At 31.5% G+C, this 27,323-nt stretch overlaps 1 protein-coding gene across 2 annotated transcripts in view; it reads right to left on the minus strand.

Moving 5' to 3' along the window:
* The window catches only part of LOC129217167 (uncharacterized), a 269,302-nt gene that overhangs the window by 150,019 nt on the left and 91,960 nt on the right, over positions 1-27,323 (minus strand). For both annotated transcript variants that reach the window (XM_054851430.1, XM_054851429.1), the window contains exon 2: positions 9,084-9,347. In XM_054851430.1, coding sequence (XP_054707405.1) covers positions 9,084-9,347 — 264 coding nt within the window. The remainder of the gene's footprint in view (positions 1-9,083; positions 9,348-27,323) is intronic.

The raw sequence follows: 27,323 nt of genomic DNA on the forward strand, positions 1-27,323 counted from the left end.
CTTCGCCAAGAAAACTGTTCTGTAGCATATTTTTACTGTTGCCATTACAAAAAACAAATATAAAGCGTAGACGATAAATAGAAAAATATATTAAAAATAATTTTATGCATTGCAGACGATAATAAAAAGCAAAATTAAGTTCAAAGCACAGAAGACATTCATTAAAAAAAAAAAAAGCCGTAACCATTATTGTTTATTTAACAAATGTATATTTGAGTTTTGAAATACTTCGCTTATGCACTATTAGCTTACTGACTTGTCCCCATCATAGCGGGCTATGCAACATTCACCCCTGATGTAAAAAAGCAGTCGAAGAACTTTGTACTAAGAAATGAGTAAAATACGTCAGCGTGTATAACAGTACTAATGAAAGCATCAAAAAACATAACAGTTTTTACCTCAATGTTTTTGTTTCTACTGTTACACACGTTGACTCATTTTTCTTATTTATCTGTCGTTCGTCTTGTTTACCGCGAGTACCAAAATGAATTTTAGCAACTTCATTAGGAGGTATCCATAAAATATGTCCCTTTCTCTCCATATAATTGACCCTCTCCTCAGGCTGTCACGACGTTCATTTCTGCCTTCAACTATCCATGTCAAATGCCACGCTGGTTTCCATTAGCATATTGTGATACAAAAACTGGGATGTCACCTTCTTGGTACACCCCTTCCTTTATCACAACCTCACGGACACCCAGAAGTGCAAGTGAACTAAAGTAAAATTTTCTGAACACAGTGTGAAATGTTCCGAAAACTCACCCCTCCCCCCCTCTCTTTCTCGTAAAACTCTTCAGATATGCTTACAAAAATCATTGAAATTATTGAAAAAAAAAAAAAAAAACTCTTTTTCTTTCTAATATAACTTTTCAGTTTTAGAACATTGGCAGACCAAAATTTTCGTAAACGGCAACCCAAAACTTTCAAAAATGTCATAACTTCGGATTACAAACACCCCTGCGGAAACCCTCAACCTCAAAGCGAAGCATCATTCCTGAACGAACACAAAATATTACTACTTATAAATCTACAAGTTAAATAAAAGCAACAAGTAATCATCTCATCCTGACCCCCCCCCCCCCCTTTTACTATCCTATAAAAACATCTGGTTTTAGCATTACGAGACTTCAGTTTTACCTCTATTTTTGATCATCAGTCTGAAATAGTCCTCACATATCTGGAGGCAAAATTTCTCTTAAGAATTTTCTTACACAAATTTTTTTACACTTTAAAAATCGAGTTTTCCCCGGTGAAATTTTAAGAGAAGGTAAAATGCATTATTCCTTTTCAAAACTCGGCTTGAAGTGATGGTCTAAAAAGAAAACAAAGAAACCATGAGAAGATTTGTGATGGATATATTTATTCCCTTCAAAATTAATTTGATTTTTTTTTCACCCGTTGAATCACAGTTGTACAAATGCTTTACATGAGAAGACATTTGCTTTGTAAGGAAATATAAATGTAAACGTGCGCGAAAATAATCATTTTTGTTTTGGAAAGGTAAAACAAAAGTAATTAGTTTTTACATACGCATTGTAATATGAATACATAAGTCAACTGTTTCTAATGAAATGGTATGTGCCGTTTTTTGAGATTACAAATTTTGGATATATTAGAATTTTTATGTTACTATGAAAGATCTAAATGTTGTGAATGTCAACATTCACATTGCAAATGTGTAGGTGAAAAATTTAACATTTCAATTGAATTGGCATTCTCTATTTTTGGTCTTTCATAGTTACAAAGTTATACTAAAATAAAAGAGTGTGTCATCATAATCTCTCGAAATAAAACCATTCAGTTGCATGAGGTAAAACTTCAGTTAAAGTGTGTGAAAATGTATGGTAACAAAACCAAAAATTAGAAATCTCATTACTTAAACAATGTGTAGAATGCATGATAGTGAAAGTTATAACGAAAAGAGCCTTATCATAAGAGAGCAATTGCTTCTAGGACCGTCTGAGAATGATCATTTAATTAGGGAAAAATGAGGAAAACTATTTTTTTTTCAAACCTTCATATAAAAATTTACATTTATGTTTACATTCCATCAGCGGCGTTGTTGGTTACTGTTAGCGAACTAAATGATATATGCGAATATGTTAGCGAACAAAATGATTACCTCCATACTATACACTAAAGGCAATATATAAGGACCTTATATGGAAATCAATGACGGTATTTTTGCTGCACTAATTATTTACTGAATAAATAATGAATGTGTAACGAAGTTGTTTTAAATACTTATATCAATTTCATGTTTATTTTCGAGCACACAAAAACTGAAGCAATCATGGATACATGTAACACTAATTTACATGTTATTTATTCTTGTACTGCTTTAGTTTTTATACAAACAAAGAGGCACTCATCCGATTCAATTGAACTGCATTAAGCTACTCTAAAAGAGTTAAAATGTTAATTCCTGAAATATTTTACTTTAAGAAATTCTATCTATTTTGTTGTTCCAAGAAAAAAGCTAAAACCTCATTAACATATTCGAATCTCATTAAAATTTAAAAGACTTCGCATTTCGAAGGTGACTCAATATAAAACATGGCGTAATTCTAGTCAAGGACAGCTTTTCTTTTTCTTTTTTCATAAGAAAAGACGAATTAATTGCTCTACTTGATATTCCAGACACTCTTCAAAATGTTTCGAGACAGTCTCTAAAAATATGTCGAGACTAGGCAACGGAGTTAAGTGCTATCTAATGCATCGATAAACATAAGAGACAAAAATGACAATTTCTGAAACTCGTTTACACGCATTAAAAAAAATCAGTTTCAACGTTTACACAGAATAGACACAAATAAAGTAAATTAAATATATTTTCCAGGGTTCTTTTTAGAATGAACATTTTGAATTGATACGAGGGCAATACCCTTTTTTTCTATTTTTATAAATTTGTCTGAAGGACAAGATATCAAAGACAGCGGAATTAGAAAAATCAGTATTAAACAATTTGTTCGAAAGAAAGCTCTTGGACAGTTTAACTGATTGGAAGAAGATATTGTTTAGTGATAAAAGTGTAAATTTTGCTTTTTATACATCATCAAAACAGTGTACTTAAGCATCTAAAGCAAAAAGTAGAGTAACTGCACCAGTAACAGACATGCTTAAAACATCGCTCTCAAGTTAACTCAATTTTCTGAGCCTTTTATTGTATTAAGACTTTTAAAACTATTTTCTCTCTCATGCAACTACATCTCATCTCACGTTTGGCTGCTTCTTGTCCTTTGAATTAGTTAATTCTATTTTTATTTGCTCAATTTCGAAAAAAGGTCCGACCCCCATTAACAGACACCAAATTCTGATGAAACCCAGCAACAGATAGGATGAGGAAAAGATGAGCGCAATATAGACAGAATCCCCCAATTCTCTTCAATGTTTGCAAAAGTTCTTTATCTTAAGATCTCAAACCTTATTAGATTCAAATAATATTAACACCCGCAAACCTCGTGGTATCTGTTCATCCCTTCTATCACTGCCTTGTAAATACCAACTGGCTCAAAACATTCACTCTGATAGCACTAGATGGTTACATCGTATTCATGGGTCGCAGCAACAGCTTTACCCGCCTAAAATTCTTAATATGTAAATCCAAACTTACGACTGTCTGCTACTGGACTCTTGTCTGTTACTGGTGCCGTTATCATATATAAAACTGGGAAATATTACTAAAATGAAGGTGAATGATGAATAAAACGTTGATTCCATTTTGCAGTATGATAGAAATAATAATCTAATTTAAGATGATTTCTATCAGTATGCTATGTGGACAAATGTTATGTCAAATTTATCTAAATCTTAAGAATTGTAACTTCGTTCCAATTTAATTCGGGATTAAACTTTTTTCACAGGATTATCTAAAAGTTCTTCCGTAAATGCCTCCATGGAATATTCAACTTCATGTTGTTCTGGTAGAACTGTTGCTTTTAAAATTTTTAACATTGATCAGAGTAAGCTAATTAGTTGCCGTATTGGAAACTACACTGTGGTAAGCACAGTCGGTATGTCAATGACAGTATCTACAAAACTAAGTTTGAGAGATATTTCAAAAAAAACTTGTTTTCAATTTACTACCAAAACCAGTATAACATTGAAATTTCAAACTTTTTGCATGTTTTATTTAAAGCGAAACCAAACGAGCACGTTTGCGCAGTAAAACTCAAGTAAGATAAAGGACGAAAATGATAAAAATAAAAACTTAGAAGATACTGCCGTTTACCTGCACATGGCAACAAGGTACCTAGTTTAGTTTATTCTATGTCAGATTCTCAATGTCTTAATCGATGTTTAAATTAAGATGTACATTCTGTAAAAGCCTCTATCTCATAAGTGATTCGGCTAATACGTGCTTCAAAATTGAAGTCCTTTTATCAATTTAAAACCTGGATAACTGTATTTTAATTTTTATTACTTGATCTTATATATATCCAATCTGCAATTCCAGAGCTGTGATCTCTGACCATCTCTTGATCTGTGCGGAACTAAATAGTGTCACAAAAGGAGAAATAAATTTGCCCTAACTATATTGGGATGCAAAAGACCATATGATATAAGTCAATGGTGCCCAACCTACGACCGTGAAATTGATCCGTGTGGCCCGTTGTTTTGGTCATTGTTACAATTCGAAAGACCCGATTAGTAACTATCACAAATTTGCAGCCAAATGGTCAAGACTTAGTTTCTGAAAAGTCTGCATTCATTGAAACAGGCATCACGTGGTTGATAACAACAATTGTTGGTTTATTATTTTCTTTTATATATTTTTCCAAGTTATTTTGAAAATAATGCAATGTTTTGAAATTTTATTTGTGTTCTGGCCCGCGAGAATGATTTTAGTATGAGGTCCGTCCCTAGAGCAGAAAAAGGTTGGGTACCACTGATTTAAGGACACCCGCATTTTCCTTGTCAATTGCATTTTCGAACTACTCCACTGTTTGTTGCTGTTCTCCCATGGTTGACTTTCGTTTTGTTGTTTGTTTGTTTCTTTTAAATGTATTTTTTCTTTATTTACTCGTTTTACTCCCATTATGATGAGATTTCTGTATGGATTCATAATCCAATAAAGTCTTAGTTAAGGAAAAAAAAACTAAATCTGAATGCTGTTGTGATGAGACGTTTTTTGAATCATAAATACTTGTTTTACAATAAGTTTTTAAGAGAACATATATCGTCACCTCAAAGTAACAGTAAGATATCTTAGTGTTGTTCCTGGGACTAGATGTTTTACAGTTGCTCTGAGGCAACGATATATTTTCTTAAAGTTTGAATGAACACCTTTAAAAACACCTTTAAACAGATGTTTAATTAAAGACACTTTTGCAAGAAAAATTTTAAACACCTGGATTGTGAAATAAAGAAAATCTCAGCACATGGGTTTTAAGCAAGTCTAATAAACCGTCATTTATGTCATGTTGTTTAAAACAAAAATGTTTGTTAAATTCAGTGAGTCATTTTTATGAAGAATTGTGTTGGTCTTTCTTTTGGATGGTACGTTCAAGTACAGAAAATTCGAGAAGAAATATTAAGTATGATAATTGAAAAAAAAAAAAAAAAAACTTTTAGAGAAATCTAATCGTTTAAACATACATAAAACTTTAAACTAGAGCTTGAAAAAAAAATTATTCTCTAAAATGCATTTTTAAAAGACCGAGCTGTTTTGAAATCATGAAGACATATTTTCTTACCTCACGTTCGTGAAGTTAAAATTTTCACTTCAAAGTTGTCCAGAGAAATACTCTATACCATTTCAGTAAGCTTAGACAAAACAAAAAAGAATGGAGAAATGGAGTTCAGTCAGACTTTCAAGTCACGAATCATGTTGTAGTGGAGTGCATTTTCCGAACAGTTTCTCACGTTATCTTTTCAATATTTCAAAATTGAATACCTAAAATATTCTGCTGCATTTTAAAGTTCTTGGTTTTGATAGCAATTGTTATGTTCCCAGTTTAAAATACTGAAAGGAGAAATTTTTCTGTGAAGTTTCCTTTATCAAAGTTATTATTAGATTTAAATTTGGCTTCTTTTTAATGGGCTGCGGTAGAGGCACTGCCTCTTGCAAACCTAGTGCGATCCCCCGGCATAGCAACCACTCTTTTGCGTGGCACCACTATCGGTGGGATGCCGTTGACACGAACATTTTGACGCCCAATTTCACCACTAGATGGAAGCACCTGGGTTCTATTTGATGCGAAGCAGTACTAGGAATTTAAGATTGCCAAGAGATACTCCATGCCAAACGAGTACTCGAGGGATCTTTAACATGCCGGACAGACATATGACATGGACGCTGTCGATTTTCTGAACCTTGAAAATCCACCGACCGTAGCCAGAACCGAACCTGCTGCTTTGGGCGTAAAAAACCAGCTTTTAACCACTACATCACTCTGTCGACTAGATTACAATTATTTTAAGTGCTTTCATTGTCTAAAAAAATACAGGGTCAATCCATACAGGTTCGACGGATAAGTGCGCTTGACCACTTTTAATTCTTTTGAAATTCATATCAAAAAAGCTGCATATGATTATGTTTAAAACCACTTTTAATTTTTCCCTAACCTTGACCTTTGATTTTTTAGAGGTCATTAAAAGTCATTTTCGTAGTTAAAAATAGGACTTTTAGACCTTTGCAATTTGGCCTAAATCTAATTAAAAAACAATCATGGCAGTAAATTTTACATTTTGATGTTAAAGTACATAAGACAATAGTTTCACACACTGAGTTATGTAGCTGTAACTTAATAATTAAAATAATGGCAGCAGCCCAAAGTTCAAGGTCAAATGTAAAACTTTTACTCATTTCAAAGGGTCATAACTCGCTTGGAAAGGAAAACACAAAGTGAAATATGACAAAAACTAATCACTGGAATCACATGAATGAGAAAATCTAACTGTAATTGTGTTTGTTTACGTTTTTTAAATTACAGACCCTCAAAGATCAGAAAATTGACGAAAATGACATTTTTAGACCCCTGTAAACCAAAAGGGGATGGAATTAAAAATAAAATTTCTTAGCCAATTGAATATTCCATTCAAGTATTATGCACGTTATTTATACCGTTTTGTGTATTTGGTTTGTAAAAAAAGATACACTTCTTTGAAATTGAGTAATTTTCATACTTGATTCACAGCTCAAGAAGTTAATTTATAGACAATACTGATAATGTACAGGCACAAATTTTCAATACATGCAAACATACTGTCTGTACATAACCTTATGTATTTTGCCTTAAACATATGCAATAATATTATATAAACAAAATTTAAATTTCAAAAGTGCGCTTTTTATTTCTTTTTTACATTTGACTTTGAACCTTTGGCCTGCTGCCATTATTTTAGTTATGAAGTTACAGCTACATAACTCAGTGTGTGCGACTATTATCTTATGTACATCTGTCTTTAACATCAAAATGTACAATTTACTGCCATGATTGTTTTTCAATTAAATTTGGGCCAAAATGCAAAGGTCTAAAAGTCCCATTTTTAACTACAAAAATGACTTTTAATGCCCCCCCCCCAAAAAAATCAAAGGCTAAGTTTAGGGAACAAATAAAAGTGGTTTTAAACATCATTCATATGCAGTTTTGGGGGATATGAGTTTCAAAAAAAACTAAAAATGGTCGAGGCACTCATTCGTCGAACGTGTATAGATTGACGCTATATTTATCATGAGAAAAACAGAAAGTTATTAATGCTTTTCTAAAACAAAATTGTGATTACTATTGACATGCGTCATCAAAAAAGTGACAGACAGCACCGCTAATTGACACCGGCAAAAATTCCTCAACTTAAGGTAAGTTCCGTTTTACTAGACGTAGGGGATGGTGGCTCACATTTTTTTAGTTTTGTAACTTGTGATTAGTCGAAGACCATCTTATTTCTTTGATTGTCCAAAAAAAATTTTTTTATTCTGACTTAAAATTTTAACTTACCATCCACCTGCAAACTACGATAGTCATTTCCTATGTTTCTTTTTTAAGTTTAAGATTATAATTATTGAAATAAAAAACGTGGCTTCGGGCAAAGAGAGTATAGGTTTTAATCACATATTTATTTATAATTCCTTGACTCATGTGATCTAACTTAGATTTCCTATTTCAATAGGATAAGTATAAGTTTAAAAAGTAATTTTTTAGGATGGCAATTAATTTGTCTATTAATTTAATCAGTTATTTCTTTATGTTTTTAAAGAAACGTGCTGACTTTAAATTGGATAAGTACAACTTTTTTGTATTTTTTTTTTATAATGGCAGGTAGCTAGTCAATTATTTTAATCATTTATAACTTTATATTTGATTAACAACTGTACCAAATCACAATTTGTTAAGTTTACCCACTTTGGGCTCCCTGGTAGGCCAAAGCGGGTTTTTCAAATGTTTGTAAAGTTGAACAATAAATAAATATTGGGTTTGGAATAATACAAAAATCACCTATTCTTTTGACGTTCAAGAACCCTGCTAGGAAATAAAACCGAAATTGTTACGATATAAATACAAAAGCTACAATTTTCGAGCGTTCTTCGAAAACCTACCCGTTTTGGACCACCCTCCTCTATCAATCAATGCAGAAACAACATTACAAATACTCTAACTCTGTCAGAATCATAAAAAAAGGAATGATCAAATAATCTTCGTACTATAAGATGATTCAAATAAAAAACAGCGAAAAATTAATTGTAATCCTTCATTGTAGCCCCAAAAAGCTATATGCTGTACTTTCTAGGGAATTTATAATTTATTAACGTTGGTTTATCACTTTAATATGTTAGCTCATTATTCCTCAGTCCCGTATTTTGAAACGAAACCCAATATTGCTCAGGATGAACATTATTATCTTTTACTTACAAAAAATGAAGTAAACTAACCAATTAATTTCTTACAGTCAATTCCGCTTATTGGAATATCGTTTAAAAGAATATCTCGCTTAATGTAATAAATTTTCAATGTACCAGACCGTTGTCATTTTGATCCAAGATAATCGAATATCCAGCTTAATAGAATATTCTTTCGTGGCAAATCGGCTAATTCAACTAAGCGGGCTCGACTGTTGTTAAGAATGCATAACTCTTCACTTACTGTCCAAGCATATCTTCTGGGCGTAGATAGTGAAAACGGGGAATTGTGAAGATGTAAGTGCTTCTGGACGCTGGGTTGCACTGGAGCTAAAGAGTACACATAGTCCGGTCTCGTAATTGACCGAGCGGCACGATGCATTGTGCCGACAGTACGACAGACAGTCCGTCAGGTGCAGGGTACCAGGAACAAGTTCCAAGGTGTCGTCTGGAGCAGTGAACACAAATGCCGTCACCAACTCAAACGTCTGCTGCTCAGGTGCGCAGGCTGTAAAAGAGAAGAAAAATAAATAACCTTTTCTTCCTTAGCATTCGATGTTTTATGTTTTTTAGAAAATTTTGAAGTTGTAGCACATTTAAAAATATTTTATCTGTATTGACATTTTTTTTAAAATTTTTTGTTGAAACTCTTGTACCTAAAAATTTTAAAGTACAGTACATTGAAAAATATTTCATGTGTATTGATTTTTTTGGTACATTTTTAATGAAACTCTTGTACCTGTATTGTGTTTTCAAACAAAGCAAAATAGACATTTCTGTTAAGCTTAAGATGATTATAAGTAAAAACTACCAATTGCTTGTTCATGTCGAGTCCAAAGTTTTCAAAAGCTATGGAGTAATTGAGTGCCGTAGCACGAGAGGTTGAACTTCTTAAGATATTTACAGGCAAGACAACAAGAGAGAGATTTGTACCACAAAGAAAGGAAATAACACCCAGGACACCGGCGGAAACGGAACTCACGACCCACAAAGCAAAACACTTTACAATGTTTTGCAGCTTAAAATCATTTGACCAAAATTACTCTGCAAGAACTAAGCGAAAAAAGTGACATTTTCCTCAAATTGGGTGCTAAAAATCAAAATCGTTTCATATAGGAGTTTTTTTCTAAAACTGGACTGCTGCTATTTATTTCTGTGGAAATGAGATATTTCCAGAAACATCACAGCTTTCAGCCAAATGACTAATTAAAAAGCACTTAACTTGGAAAATTAGTTAATCATGATCAACTAATATCAAAAAAAGTTAACAAGGTGTCAAACCTAAACCAATTGAGATTCTCCAAAAATAGTTTATATGCTTTCTAAAATGCATAGAAAGAGTAAAGATACAAAATGTTATAAAAATTCGAAACTAGGTGTCAAACCACATTTTTTTGGTTAATTTTACATGGCATAAAGGAGCAATTAAAATAATGTTACTAGATAAAGAAATTACTGAAATAATAAATAAAATGAGACGAGTTTGGGTTGCATATAATAAAACACTTCAAAACTTTCCAAATAATTGTAATATTTTCTATATGCAAAGGGATTGAAATCTCAAACAAGACACGCAATTTCCGGCGATGAACGTGTTTCAATGTTGGCATGTTTCTAAATTATACGTGTATGGCGAAAATTGCAGTTGATGAAAATCGATTGGGAAAGTCCTACTAAGGACATACCGAATTCAACATCGCCAGCTTTCCGCCAAATTATTGTAATTTACGAGAATTTTAGATTTTCTTCTTATTTTAAGAAATTTGCAGAGTTTCTGTGAAAATCTAAGTTGAGTTGGAAGATATTTGCAGAAAATCTGCAGTTTCTACAGATTTTCTGCACCGCAGTTTTTGCAAAGTTTTGGCACCGCAGTTTTTGCAGATTTTCTGCACCGCGGTTTCTGCAGATTTTCTGCAGAAAATTTGTCAGTTTTCCTCTCACGTTTGAACGAAATTGTTCTGCAGCTCAGGCATCTGTTCTGCTACGTAGGTCGCAATTTTAGCAGTATTTTGCTTTGGAGCTCACGACCTCCTGTACTTGGCGCAGGCTAGCACGACCACTCGACTACGGGACCCCCCCCCCCTCCCTCTCAAAAATTTACAAATATCTTCCATAAAAAGAAACACTGCCCTAAAAACTGAACAGTTGAATCCCGACTTAATATCTTCTACGTTTTGTCAAAGCCTCTTGACATTTGTAAAAAAAATGGTAATTATTCCCTTAGAATAATGGTTTAGTAGAACAGTTTCTAAAAAAAAATGCATTTTCAATTACGATCATATTTTTTATTACATTTTTTTCAAACACTGAATAAATGCTAAAATCAAGAATTCCAAAAAACTTTTAGGACTACATTTAAATGCGAAATAGTATAATTTTGTTTTCTGCTAATATGAAACTGAAAGTATATTTTCATAATACAGTTGTACCGCTTTGTCGTAGCGCAAGTACTTATTCAAGCTTTATAAAACTTTAGTTAACATTGTAATACATGCAACATCGAATTCCTTTAAGTTTCATTAAAAATCCTCCCGATGGGGCCTAACATCAAATCGAATACATACGCTTTATACCCTGGGAGAAAACCCACATTTCAAAATGAAACCAGAATTTCCGGAACTTCCGTCAGAAATTTCATTTCCTCGACGTTTCACTTTTTTTGCGCACGAAAAACTTTTTGAAGATAAAGAAGATAGCCCCGTGGTGAATAAAAATGTTTTATGCTGAACTAAACATCGTTTCGAAAAAAAAATCAAATTACATACGAAATGAATGAAACAGATGACGAAAAAAGTTAAATATTTACTTTAAATTATTTTACGAATCTCGTTTCTTGTTTTAAAACGAAACGAATTTTTAACGGAGAGATATGAAAGTTTCCTAAGTTTTTTTTTTGAAACGAGAACAAAAATTAATTTTAGACCAAGAGAAAAAAACGATTTTTTTTTTCGATTTTAATTCTATTCTTCATAAGCATGCTGGTGCTATAATGAATAAATGTCTCGTCTTAACGCATTTTTTTCCATTATCAAAATCAAATTGAATATTTTTTGCAGTACTAATTATTTTTCAAGTCGACAATTAAAAAAAAATCATATTTAAATATCAAAATGAAATAATGTAAAAAAATTATAAGTTTATACCTTTGAAAATAAATATAATGACAAATTTTTCGGTCTGTTATTTAAAGAACCGATACACAACTATGCGTGGCACAACTGTGCATGGTACCAAAGCCTGCTGTTTCCCCTTCAAAGAAATAACAAAATATATTAGCATTCAAGTATATTTAATTTCTTAATTTTTGACTTACGACCAAACGGCACGACCTTGAGGGTCACGGATTTTAACAAAATTCTAGGTATAGGTCCATTTCCACTAGGTATCTTTGAGAGCAGACAATAAATATCCAGTTAAAGTAAATGTTTTTATTAGGAAACGATAAATACTTTTTACTAGCACACGATTAATATAAAATGAAAATAATTAGTTTCATTTGCAAACGATAAATACCCTGTAACTATGTTATTTTGGCATTCAAGTTATTGAAATTAAAAGTAATAACTAATTTAAATTTGAGAACTGCTTATTAAAAATTAGTACCCAATATAATTAATTCGAAAGTAAGCATGCAAATGGCTCATACTGCAGTACAGTAGCAGAAAAATGGTAATTTTAAAGGAATCTCCGTTGCATCCTGGGTCCAAATTATCAACTTCTGACACCTGTTGCAGCCAAACTAGGGCCTATGCAGTCAAACCGCTTTACCAGCGCTCATACCCAGTGGGAATTGAAACATATCTAAAATTTTGTCCAGATCCGTGACCCTCAAGTTCGTGCCGTTGGGTAGTTAGTAAGAATTTTCGAATTTTTGAAAAGTTGCAGCGTACTCATTACTTTAAAAAAAAAAAAAAAGTCGGCAAATTTGCATTACCACGCACCAAACGATAAAAGAGTTCGATATGACGGCCCCCTTGATGCGATTGACGCTAAAAATCAATAAGTGATAGCTCCTATTGACGTCCATCGGTGTACCTATTTCTGCTTGAAAACTTGCTGCATTTTTTGCGATATAACAGCCACGCTTTAAGGGCAAAAAATATCGTTGAGCCATTCCATTGGATTGACATAAGGTCCAATTAAGTTTCAATAAATTGCTAATTTTTATTTAAATCCTTGCATAACATCTTTAAACAAAACAGCCAGGCGTAATGTTGAAAACAATTGACCTTCTTTGGATTAATTGGTGCCAAAAACTGATCAGCACCAATACCCAACAGAGGCCATTTGCATGACGAATTTCGCCCGATTCCTTGAACACATATGTGAGTTAAGCACCCATAAGAAAGTATGAAAGTATCAACCAATCAACAGACGCACCTTTTTGACGTCGTATTTGAGTTTAGGAAATTATTTAACACTTAAAATTATTTATCGAAAATGTGCTTATTTTAGCGCATAATTAGAAAAAAAAACGAAACAGTTAAATGGTTAAAACGGATAAATCCATCAGAAACAGAAATTTTACACGAATCCAACTTTCATTTTCATATTTTGGGTCTTCTAGAAAGCAAGACTGTTACTTGAAAGTTAAACCCTTACATAAAGGGCTCCCTCTATTTGCAATGACTTACCGAATGGATACAGTAAGTAAACACACTTAGAAATCCCAAATCGCTCTAAATAAAATATTATGTAAGCTACTCTCAACAGATATATCACTTATTCTAAATGAAGCTAAGCTCTCACGGCCCTAAAACAAATTCATTTACCTCTATATCTCACCAAAAGGGTCATGAGTCTGAGAACATATCTACGGTTAATGTTTCGGGAGATGGGGCATTTCTCCTTTAATGGAAAAGTTGTGAATATTTTATGCGGAATACAAGTCAGAGCGATATTTTATGATGAGTGAGATTAGAGGAGGATACGTAGCCGGTATCAAATTATATCCAGCCTCAGAGAAGCCGCAGATTACATAAATCGATATCAAACTCCGAAAACTCCATCTTTATTGACGAGGAAATCGATTCCGATTTTCCAGTAGTGAATGAGTGGGTATGGATTCTGTCCTCGTTTGAAAGTCCGAGAGGGCATGTTTTGTCGATTGAATAGACATTTTTTTAACGAAAACAACACATTGATGTATGTTTAAACAAAAAACATCCAGCATTCATTTGAACTTTGACGTCTCGAATTCAAATTACATTTTTCGCAGTGACGAATTGCAATTGGACCCTACTCGTTGCGTTTGTTTCTACTAATAGAATGGAATGGAAACGGCCAAGAAATTAACACCCGACATATTTCTAGAAAAGGTAATACGGGGCATACCCATAGCAAAAGAAATTGTAATTAGGATGCGGTAATGTTCAACATCCACCAGTGCACTCACTTATCATAAAGATTAATTAGAATCTAACGTTATGTTTTTATTTACGATCAATTTTTAAAACGATGGGAAATAGTAATCTGAAAATTTTGTATTTAGATGAAGTTTAGCTTTTTAAGTTCATCTATGTAGATGTTTTTTCCTGAAAAAAGGTAATTTTGCATCCCCTCTCTTCGAAAAGTAAAATCCGCTTAAGCCTTGAATGCAAACGATATGTAACCATGACGAAGAAAATTTGTCCTCTTAAAAAAACACACACACAACAAGTTAGCTAATTCTCATCGTCATAGCAATCTGAAAAGTCGGAGCAACATTATCTTTGAACAACTGAGGATCATAAGCAATTCGTGATTGCTGGAAAAAAGAGAGAGAGAGAGGAGAGAGAGAGAAAGAAGAAAATGTAACTTTTTTTTCCGAGCACGAGTTCTAAGTTAAGTGCAATAGTTATTGACTCACTAAATCTAGCCAATGTTTTGGATACCTGAGGTACCTGAAGTAGAGTGAATCGCATTACAAATTAAAATGAATAACGAATCAGAGTAAATTTTCGACAAAATATTAATCGTCAAAAAAGTTTTAGCCTGGCAGCAATGTGATTGTAGAATTTTGAACGAAAATAATCTTCATAATTGACAACATATTCTATTATAAAAGAAATCCACTCCATTCGGAAAAAAAAACCTAACACATATGCCCCCCCCCTCGGAACTTGCATTACACAAACCTATTTTTTTAAAATACACAACAAAGCACTATCATCATTAAGCCGTAACAGTAAATTAAAACTTCATAACCAAATAGAACAGGATCGAATTTGATCCGAACAAGTGCAAAGGACTTTTTCATAAGAACAATGCAAAAATGGGATGTAAAGATACACACCATTTTCATTTTGCTGAAATTTTTATTTCGGATTCTTCTAAAGATTTTACAGGACACGCCTTTTTTCTTCTTTTCCAAAAAATAGTTTTGGGACTAGTAAAAATTCGTAAAAAAGCTTCTTCGTTGAGAGGAAGTTTTTTTTTTTTTTTCAAATCGACATTTTTTTGAAATTCTACCTATTAGCATTGAACAACATCTGAAAAAACTCTCGTGGTTACAACATGACGGTTAGTTCCCAAAATGGAACTACATCGTAAACTTTATAATTGACTATCAGTGCAGCCTGGAAGGGGTTCCAAACTCTGAAAAAGTATCATATTTGTTGGTTCTACGCACTGAAGCTTAACCATAGTTTCTAGTGTGTAAGTTGTGTAATACTATGTATAACTTATTTAATATGCTCATTAGTTGCATAGCTCATAGTCAGTGATAAAGAAAAATAGATAATTTTTTGTGCACAAAGATTTGAAAATATGTACTTTTCTATGCATTATATCTCAGTGCACTAAGGGTCAATATTCGACTTGATACACTCTAAAAACACCAATTTCAAAAATGATGAAAAAGTACTCAAATTTGAACATATCGCGCGTCAAAATGGCTCCTACTACATGGTACTCAAATTTGAAACATTCAAATACTCATCAAACACTCAAATCGACATGTGTGCTCATTTTTGAGGTATTTGTCCTCATTTTTGAATATGTAATAATTTTAAAACTGAGCTTTATATACTCATTTTTGAGTATGAAATAATTCAGCACACTACTTGAAAACATGGGTGCTCATATTTGAAACAAAAGGTTTCAAGAAAATTTGAAAGCATGAATATACTCATTTTTGAAAACTTCATTTTTCTCAGTGTATTATTTCAAGATACAATGTGTTACTTCTAACACATGAATAAAATATTGAAAAAATATCTTACTAATAAAAGAAACAGTTTCAAAGTGTTTAAATTTGACTTCTCATTTAACGTACTTAGCCCAGCCTTTGAACCATTTCGTAGTATTCCTTTATGTGTCCTTGGAAATCAAGCTTAAGAAACGTGAGCAACTAAACTAGGGAAAAAATCTTCCGTTAAATATCTCTGAAGCTGAACAAGACGTAAAAATGTTTAAGAATTCCGTTGGATAACACTGACGAGACTCTTGCCTTAAAGTTTGTGTTCCTGAAAAAACTAACTTTAAAAGCATCAAAGAATATACACTTCTTTTTTGTCCAACGACTTGAAGCCATTAACGTCCAACAACCTGTGAAATACCATGAACTCGAAAATGCATCAAAACAAAGAGGAGCACGGCGTGTAACTGATGACAGAAAAAAAAAAGTCGCACATCTTAGGTATAAACTGACATTAAACAAAAATAAGCGGAAGTTCTATTTACTGAGTTTGGCCTTTCTCCTCCTTTTTTTTGCGATATAATCTTTTGTTTCCTTTCTCTAGGGTTGCAACTTTCACATGCATTAGACATGGTGATTGAATTTCTCATAAAAAAAACAGGGTGTCAGTTTCTGCGGAGTATCGAATCTCCTAGCGTGCAGTTTTTCCGTTCTTTTCCCTTTCATTAGGACATAATCTTTGCGAAAAACTCTTGTTAGATTGTTAGAGGGAATTATCAAAGGAGCTTATTGGCTTTAATTAAATAGAGAAAAAAATTAAACATTTTTAGTTAAATAGTAAATTGGACACTTTTTATGGTGCGACAAAGATTTTTAATATTAAAATCTTAATATAGAAATCGGTATCTGAAAAGGAAGGGGGGGGGGGGGGGGGAGGTATTTAGGGTTCCGGGTTCAGATTCCCACGTTTCCAAGTACCTATCGAGTATATGCGGAGTACTTTCTTGTTAAATACGTGCCTCAAATAGTCCTACGGTCAGACATTCGCAACTAATATGGGTGCAGAGTTGCTATTAAGCTTTTTGTCGCCTTCAGAAAAAAACGCCTAAACTGTGGAGAGGGTGCTGACATCTATAAGGCCAAGTTAAACACTTCCTTATTTATTACCTTTCTCTCTCTCAGGCGCCCCCACAGGGATGAAGGATGGTGGACTGAAGTTTTCTGAAGACAGTGAAATTTACGTAACAATGCAAAAAGGTCTACCTCCTTCCCCCTTCTCGTAAAAACTCTTGCAAAAAAAAAAAAAAAAAAAAAAAAAAAAAAAAAAAAAAAAAAAAAAAAAAAAACTTCTGCATACCAAAACCAATGCGATAATTGGAAGAAAAAAAAAACATTTTTCAAGTTTTTTAAAAATAATTTTTCAGTTTCAGAAAGTTGTCAGCCCAAAATTTTCGGATCACAAACACCCTTGTGCCACACCTTTCCGCCTTAAATCCATACTCGCTAAATGAGTTAAATTTCAAGAAAGCATAAAAAAGTATAATAATATATACTATTAGAAACTTTGCTCAAAAAGTAAAATAATATTTATGTTTATAGTTAAATTGAAATTTCCGGAAGACAAACTAAATCAAAGTATAAAACTTTACAGGGGTCAAACGAAATATAACATGTTAAAAATATTTAGCGTGCAGTTTATTTCCATCTAAAAATATTGAGAAAATATTCTTCGCGCCGTCGCTAAGGAATTAATCGATAATTTGCATTTATTACTCGATATCAAAATATAATATGACAACACGCTAAAAATACGCTAATCAAAAATGTCAACAAAGTAACAGATTGAAATTTCGTTCATGCAATATTTTAGGAAATTATGAAGATTACAGTGGGTTTAATTGACCTATTTAATTAGATCTTAGTAAATCGACTATAAAATTAGTATGGAGAATATGGGATTATATGCTTTTAGGGAAAATGAAGCAACACCAGCCTCATCAAACCTTAATATGCTACATAAAACGTAGAGTTACTTGGAAAATTTGGGTTTTTTTTCAAAACCTTTTTTAACTAGAATGATATAATAAGATAATTAAAGTAAAAACAAAATAATTATCTTCCATAATGAATAAAAGCACAGAGCTTTGAAAAGAATAAGTTTAGTTTTTCAGATGGTAACCAGAATTTCTTAGTTTACGTTTGCAGCAACAAGTATTTTAAAAATATCACCAGCAAACCATTGCTTTTGAAATGATTCAAAAAAAAAAAAAAAAAAAAAAAAAAAAGATTGTTGATTTGTTGAGGCTTTTGGATTGTTACAAATGATTTTTGAGCACAATCTTGCATCGTAGCGTGTCCCAGTTAGAAGAATACATACATGTAAAGTAACATTAATAATACATATAAAATGTGCTCTACAATGCATAATGGAATAAATGGCTCTCTTAACACAGCAAAACCATTTTCCTATTTAAGGAGTAAAGTTTACATTTTAAAAATGTTGAGCAGTTAAACTTCTCATCATGACTTACATATAAATAAATAAATTATATATATATATATATATATATATATATATATATATATATATAAAATTTATTTATTTATATTATAAACTTCTTACGTAATTCAGATGTGAAACGGCATTAATAGCAGAAATCCTTCTAAATTTCAATAGATTCATTAAAAATAGAAATCAAATGCACTTAAAAGTAGCACCAAACTAAAGAATTCAAAAGTTTTCTCTAATATGAAGACACAAATTTAATTTAAAGAAAAAGAAAATCTCATCATATTTCATCGAAGTTATTGGTTTTTTGCTGATACATTAATGACAAAAAAAAAAAAAAAACGCTTGTTCGAGGAATTTAAAATATTTCGCTTTAATGAATTCCAGGCATGTTTAAGAGTTTGGATCAAAAATGTTATGCTATTATTACATTTATTAGAAAACAATATAAATGTAGTAAGAGAGTAATAAGGGTCGAATAAGAAAGATTTGCTATGCAATAATGGAAATTATTATTTTTAGTGTTCTTCACATGTAATTAAGTTTATTAAGTGTTCTTCAGACAATAATTAAATAAAAAAAGGAACACGTATTTTACAAATTGAAAATATTAATTTAATAAATTAAATAAATTTAATAAGCATGTTGACATACATACACACGCACACATACACAAATATATTTATATATATTTAGACGAAAACCTGTTTTTAGTTTATGCATTTTTTTTTTCCAATAGAAAATGCATTTCAAGTTAGTTTCATGATTTTTTTCTTAAATTTGAACATAAAATTTTATTATTTTTATTTTACCTTTTTTTTTTGGCGGGGCATTCCTTATATTTTGACAACAAAATGGTTTTTCCATTATTTTTTCATTCTATAAATTTAGAAAAAAAAAAAAAAAAGAAAAAAAAAACGCCACTATACTCACTATTTATTATAAAACTAAAAACAGAAGAAGTCCTTAGGTGCACTCACAGTCCTCCAATAATGTAATCGGCGGGGGAACTGCATTGATTCTTTTACGCATAACGGACCACTTTTATCTTAGCAGTATCCATTGAACAACAGAAAACTGAAGAACGCAGAGGTATCTTTTAGCAATGAGGAAGAGTAGTTCGGTGGGTATAATTTAACAAGAGAGCTGATTCCTTCCCCAAATCCCAGCTATTAGACACGTATCAGTTGCGAAGGCGGAGAATTTCAATAACATTTGCTTGATGGATAAAAATCAGGTGCTTTTTCTGTTTGAAATGCTAACTTTCAATGACTGCTCCAATGTGCAATTTTAAGAGAATTATATTTTGAGTAGAATGGATGATGTCACTTATTGCATTACGTTTTAACATTATAATTTTATTTCAATAACAAAAAAACGTGAAATATCAGTGACATGCATGTCGACAGATAATGGTAGTTTTGAAAGATTGCGGATCTGAATTTGAGTTTTTAACTCGGTATTTGCCTGTATAGAATTTTTAAATGAAAAAAAAAAAAGAAAGTCCATTTATACAGTTGAAAAAGGTTTTCCCAGGTGCATATGTTACGTTTTTTAACTGTTTATAGGTCATAATTGAAACTTTTATTTTGAAATACTATTTACCTTTGTGAACAGCGGTTTTGGATATTGTATGAAATTATAAATGACTTTAAAAGGTTGATCCTTCCTTAACTCTGTAACTGTATTTGCGGTTTCTTTTTTCTTTACACATTTTTATTATAGAGCAATAATAACATTCCATTCGGTTTTGAAGATAATACTTTCAATATATTTAGGCCTTGAGAGGTCATTTCTTTGTGGAAATGCATTTTATAATAATCCACCGATGAGCATTTATGTGTTTTCAACATATTTTTTCACAAAATGTTATGTTACTTTCTTTATTTTTTTTTTCATAAATGATACTACTCTATTGAAATATTTTAACATTTCAAGCCTATAATTAAATCATAGATTTGTTAACAGATTTGAATAATAAAGTACGCAACATGTCTTCGAAATTGAACATCATATCTTATAGGTGTTTGTATTACTTTTAAGAAAACGTTAATAAGACACTGGTTATTAACCTTGCGGAATGTTATGTAAAACTTTTCAATTAAACAACAGTTTAACTTTTTGCTTTCTTGCTGCATGGGATACAACATTATTCAGAACAGTTATACGCTAGCAAATGACAATTTTTTAAAACCATTTTTCCGTTTAGGAAGATGATTAAAAACAGGTGTTTCATCCGTACTGTTTAGAGGTAACTTCAATATCTTAATGCCACAATAAATAAGTTTTCATGAAGACAACGAAATGTATTCTGGGTAAGGACGTATTTAACGTCGATCTAAATAATTCTAACATAGAAGAAAAACCTTTGATAAGTTCTTAGAATATTGACGTCTATTAGAGCATTATATAAATGATGAAAAATATTCGACAACAGTTTCCTAAAAGTTTCTGTTTGGGATAGCAGCTTTACATCATACATTCAGTCTCTTGTAACAAACACTACAGTTTCAGCTCATCATTTTAGCTACGATTTTAATCAAGATGCCCAGGAATCTCCAACTTTTAAGTGCAAACTTAATTATTTCATCAATAATTGATACTGCTTTAGATTGATAAACTGATACGGTTTCTCCCCCGTTAAAAATGCGGTCTGCTACTCAATACATAATATTTAGCCAAGCCAAAATATTATTTTAATACAAATGATATGTAATAACCATAAACTATTAACATAAAGCAAGCAAAGGAAATAATTGTTGCTTTAAAAAGAGCCGCATTTTTATCAAGATACTAAGACACATAAAAAGACAAACATATGTTCTCACGTTACCCTTTTTTTTTGCCTCTTCATCGTCAAAGCTCCAAGAAAACAAACATTATCTCTCGCAGTTTTGTTGGTCAATTTCTTACACTCCTATGAATTATAGATCAACCTTGATGTTAGATGCATCTGAATGCATTATGCAAACCTGACACGGGGCGATACACAATGGCCATAAAAGTCTGCAAGACTATGATAAGCATGGCCTCCTGATCAAACATTCAGGGTGGTGGCTTGTCCTAGATAGGTTGTGGACACCTAGATGTTTGCATTCATTTATTATAATGCTAGGGTTTTATGTTTCTTAGGTGAGGTAGAAAGAAGAAGAGGTTATTGTTGTATAAGGGATTCTCTTTTAGGATAGAAAGGCGTTGGAACTAAGCCGGATAATGTATGATAGAAAAATACTTTATGAAAGTGCTAGTTTGCTTATTGTACTTGTTTTCCTGAAGATTTGTTTGCGTAACACCGTAATATATCACATACATAAAGCATTACCAAATATTTAAACACATTTTAAAAATTGTCTTTAAAAAAAAGTTTCTTAATTAAAAAAAAAAAGGTTTTTTTAAAAAACATTACATTCTATAGAAAGAATACTACGTTTTTGATTTACGTATTTTTCATTACATGTAAGTCCTTTTTTCGAATTATTTTAACTAGAATATTTATCTAAAAATATTATACAAATACGGAGGACGACGAATGGTTATTTTTTTAATAAAAATACGAGAGATCATAAAAGGTACAAACAGCCTTAGATAAAATGAAGAGTTTTCTGCAAACACAAAGCCTAACTGGAAAATTTTCCGCAAATAATAATTTTGGCCACGTCACCCTTAATTTATACTAAAATTATACAAATATAAATATAAAATTATACAAATATCCGCATTTGTAATATTATACAAATACGGAGGACGACGAATGGTTATTTTTTTAATAAAAATACGAGAGATCATAAAAGGTACAAACAGCCTTAGATAAAATGAAGAGTTTTCTGCAAACACAAAGCCTAACTGGAAAATTTTCCGCAAATAATAATTTTGGCCACGTCACCCTTAATTTATACTAAAATATAAAAAAGGCAAACAAAAAAAAATGCTTAATTTTTTTTTTTTTTTTTTGCAATAACATATAGTTTACGCTTACTTTTCACCAACTGCAGAAGCCATTATTTTTTGCCCAATACCAATCATATGATCATTAATATTATTTTCATTTTATAGTGAAAGAATTAATGTCGAACTGATAAAACATGAGCTACCCGCTTTTTACTTGAAAATTTTATGAAGATATTTGATTTTGTAAACAAATAAAAAAAAACTACTTTTTGTTTAAAATTAAGTATTTCTGAAAAAGTAAATACCGTATTTTCCTGCATATTATCTGTTAAAAAAGTTATTAATGAGGTGCAGATTATACGCTGCCGCCAACTGATCTGTGATTTTATTTTCCTCTCTTTCCACACCAACGCACTGAAACTCAACTTACAGCAGGATTCAGCAATAGAGACCATTCTGTAGTTTGCAAAGTTGTTTAGTTTACGCAGCTTGAATTTTCCTCTTACGCGATTCAGGCTGTGTAAAATAAAAAACCATACAGTCATAGTAGAAGCAGTCTTCTTTTGCAACCGTTTACTCCTTTGTCTTTACGTAATTAGTGTACTATGATCACAATTTCAACAAGAAATCATTATTTTTTAAATTGATTTGGCATGAAATTCTGCAGAAACAGAAATAAAATGTGGGATTTTTTAAAATATGTATTTTTTTTTTAATAACGTTAGTAGTTTTAAAAAAAATTTCTGCAGAGCCACAAAATTTTCTGCGAACGCCGTTCGCGCGTTCGTCTATATTATGCAAGACTGGGTACAAACGTATTCTAGGGATATAAACGATAATACGTAATCAAGTGTTTTAATGAAAATGGCCTTTCAATCTATCGCTGAAATTATACTTGAATTTAACCCATTTTTTACTAAAAGAAAATAATCTGTCAGTGATAAAAACACCAAATAGCAATGAATTTGTTCAATGAACTTTAATTCAAGAATTATTTACAGTTAAAAACCTGAGCTCACTAGTTTGAAAGAAAACGCATTGCGTTTTTCAAATTCTTTCATTAAAGTTAAGTATGTATCTAGAAAATAACTTGATAAGAGCAAAATGGTAATATTAAATTTTATAGAAAGATATATTAACTTATAAGAAGAGTTCATACTCCAACGAAATAGTTACGTGCAATATATTCAAGTACTTGTTTTCAATTAAATGTAATTTAGAATATATTTTTCACTATGTGTACTTTGGAAATGTTTGTTTGAGTTTTAAAATTCGTTAAGATAACCGATTGCTAACTCTTCTCATACATAATAATACATATTTTTACTTTTAATACATATTTTTACTTTAAGTTTACTCGATAAAAATAATTTACTTTGATCAAATTTCATTAAAAGTTTACCATTGACGCAATGATCACCGAAGGAATTATCTGCGGAATTTAAAATCCAAGTAAATTTTAGTTTCTGATTGGTTTTAAGATTTGAACTTCACACAATACGACTTTTTATGCGTTCAATTTGACATGTAAAATTTAGTTATTCATAACTACAGCTTAACTATTTTTTCTTGAAGAATTATCATATGAAACTTTCTGGAGCAACTGAACTAAACAAAGAAGGTCCCGACTCTTCGAGTGTCAGAATAACATTAATTTGGCTTGCAAATGAAAAGGCCCCTAGCACAGTATATTTTCATATCAAAAGCGCAACAAAAGCAGCTGCATAACAATTCAACTCTGCTCATAAATAATTGATGGCTTAGGAATGTCTTCTATTCACGCAGAAATACTGCTGAAATGCTTGTTATGTTAGTTCTGAAACATAACGTTCAAAGATAGAAGTGACTTTTGTTCGAAGAAGTTTTGTTGCTTGAATTTTGGTACGAAACCAGGGGGGGTGAACAACAAAAAGTATGTTTTAATATAAAACATTCCATAATTTAGGCAATAATATCAAAACGTTTATTATTTATAAACGGATTCATTTTATATCTTCGTCTCTCAGCTTTAAATCATAACATGCTGCTTTTATTTATGACACTAAATAAATTAATGGTAAACAAACATTTTTTCCCACTGAGCTCCCTTGACCAACGGAAATTTTTAAAAGCATTAATCTGCTATAAAATAATCTAAGTACACAGCAAATATTATTATAATTTTATAATACATGACATACAAGTTCTAGAACTGCGCAAAATAAGGAAAATAAGCGACGTTAAAATCAAAGACAGCAGAAAAAGAATGACAATTTGCTATTGGAATTAAGTCAAATTCAAACAAAAACTATTCTGGTAGGCAGTCACAGTAGGCATTCTGTGAGTTAATTAATACGGAGATATTTTCAACCACATACAACATAAAACACTGGAATTCAAACTGAGAATTCCATTTGAAAAACCTTTTAATGAAAATTAAATTCCAGTTAAACTACAACAATTAAATTTATTGTTTCAAGTTGGCTCAAAGCCATTCATCGATATCCAAACGTGTAGCTGATGAATGGCTTTAAGTCAAGTACAAAATGAAATAAAGTTCTGCAGGTGATTTATTTAATTTTAAAATGTTTTCCATATGAATTCTCACTACTGTAGTTTTAGATCAACGTTGTAATTAACGCTCATTTTTTAGACTGGTTTATGTGGTCAGCAATTAAATTTAAAGTGAAAACTATTAATACTTAACACAAATGACTGAAGTGTTCATAACATTTTGTATATGACACTCTGACTTTCAAGTAAAAAGTAAAAGAAATAGAGAAAGTGCGAGTTAAAACTGAATCAATGTCAGTAATTTTGCGATTTAGATAATATGAGGTAGATAAAAATAAACGCTAACAGAACTATGCTGAATAAAATAGCAAAAGGCTTTAACTATAAGGATAAAAACGATAAGACAGGAGGGGATGATTTATAAGAAACTTAAAGCTAAGAATAATGATGTAGTTGAGGGCCGGTTAACGTTGTGGGATATGACACCATCCCCCTAAATTCTTGGCTTATTAATGTAAAAAATAATACAGATTGAATGCTAATTAGTTTGAAACTACCATTTTATGAAAAATGTGTACATTTTGAATTAAAGGCATATAGGTAATTTAAACTAGGTTTTTTTTTTGGCGAAACAAAAGTTCGTCAACGTTGATATCTACCCAATAAAATGGTGCACTTCCCACTAATTTTTTTAGTTAACGTCGTTAAAAATAGAAGTAAAAAATGTTAAATATTTATATTCTATTTATCGCTTTATCACTACTATTTTTCTGATACGTGAATGTTTTTTTTTTTTCCAGCTGATAAAATACATTTCTAAAAACACATAAAAATCATATTTTGGCTCGGTCGAGTTTAATTTTAAATTATTAATCTAAGTAAAATGAGGCTTTTTTTAAATTTTTTATTTTGCAAGTTGCATTTGTTTGGTTGTTTGTGAAGAAACATGTTTGTTACGCAGGGACAAACAAACTTTTCTAAACTTTTTCACTATTTTTGCACAAGTTTTCCTTGAAGATGTGCAATAACTGCCATATGGAAGAGATGGAACGAAGGGGGCATATCTTTGATGATAATTTATTTTGAGGTATTTAACTAACTCTATGTGTGCGACATAGAAGACTTTATCTTTTGGCATGCATCAGGGTTTTCGTTAAGAGAGCAAAGCGCAAATTTCAACTAAAAAATAAATATATTTAGTAATGTTAATTTCAGCTGCGACACTTACAGTAAGCTGGTTAGTTAACTTGAGTGCTCTCTTATTGCTGAATTTGCGGGCTCTGTCAAAGAATCCATTTCTGCCTTTAGCTTGCTAGTTTTTGAGTTTAAGAAGGAAAAACATCCAATATTGTCCCTTTAATACAGTACCAAATGAAAAAAAAAAGTTTGTTCTAATTATACAAAAGCAAAGTCAAGTGCACGTACTACATGCGATTGCTCACTGAATACAAAAAAGACACTTAAAATATCACAAGTTAAATTACATCATTTAGTTTATATCACCCAGTCTGCTATAACTGTTTTAATGTTCGTAATTTAGCTCTCCAGATTCGTAAAAATAATAGCAAAGTAAAGATTAAAATGTTTAAAATTTCCAAATGTTTCATTTAAAGTAGATTCTCAGATCGGGGAAAGGCTCAAACGAAATCGTGAATAAAAATATGAACTTGGTTTTTGATACAAAAAGTAAGTTTTTGCCTTGCAATTAGTGATGAATTTATCACTTTTCGAGGGAGGGGGGTAGTGAATATCGTCCTGTTACCCGTTGGTATACGCCCTTTCTGCATCCTGTTTCTTTTTCGAGTGTACCCTCTGCAGCCTTTTTTAAACCCTTACGTCATTTAAAACTCCTGCAAGACATCTTAACTGCCTTTTAATGTACTATTTCCGTGTCTCATAGCACCATCGATGACACTTATTTTTGAAACTCATTTCCTGAACGTTTTCCATTTGATACGAAACCGGAAGACATATGCAAAATTAATTCTGACGTCATCACATCAAAGTCAGCCGCTAAAATCATACAGCATATCATTATTTCTCTTAGATATCCAACACCCGGGCAAAATGAAGAGCCAAATTTAAGAAAAAAAAAGGAAAATGTAGAGAGTGAGCCCTTAATGCTTACCTTTAGTCACCTTATACAATGGTGCGCACTTTTGAAAATTATTCCCATTCTGCAACCTTCGCATTCCAAGGGCAAAGTGGACACATAAATATGCAGTAAAACGTCGTTAACTTAAACCGAATAGCATCCGAAAAGTCAGAATTGAATCCCTTCATTCATTTTCATTTTAATATTTAAAACACTCAGTGTTTATGCTAAAAGGAACTTTCTTAAATATGAAAATTTCCTCTTAATTTTTTACGAAACTATCTTAAAGCTTAAAGAGAAACATTGAAGATATTTTCACACATCACAAGATATTAGAAAATAAAGTGATGGTAAATCTTCGCCTCAGAATAACCAGTAGGAC

The sequence above is a fragment of the Uloborus diversus genome, chromosome 2 (genome assembly GCF_026930045.1).
Source record: "Uloborus diversus isolate 005 chromosome 2, Udiv.v.3.1, whole genome shotgun sequence".
Taxonomy (NCBI): domain Eukaryota; kingdom Metazoa; phylum Arthropoda; class Arachnida; order Araneae; family Uloboridae; genus Uloborus; species Uloborus diversus.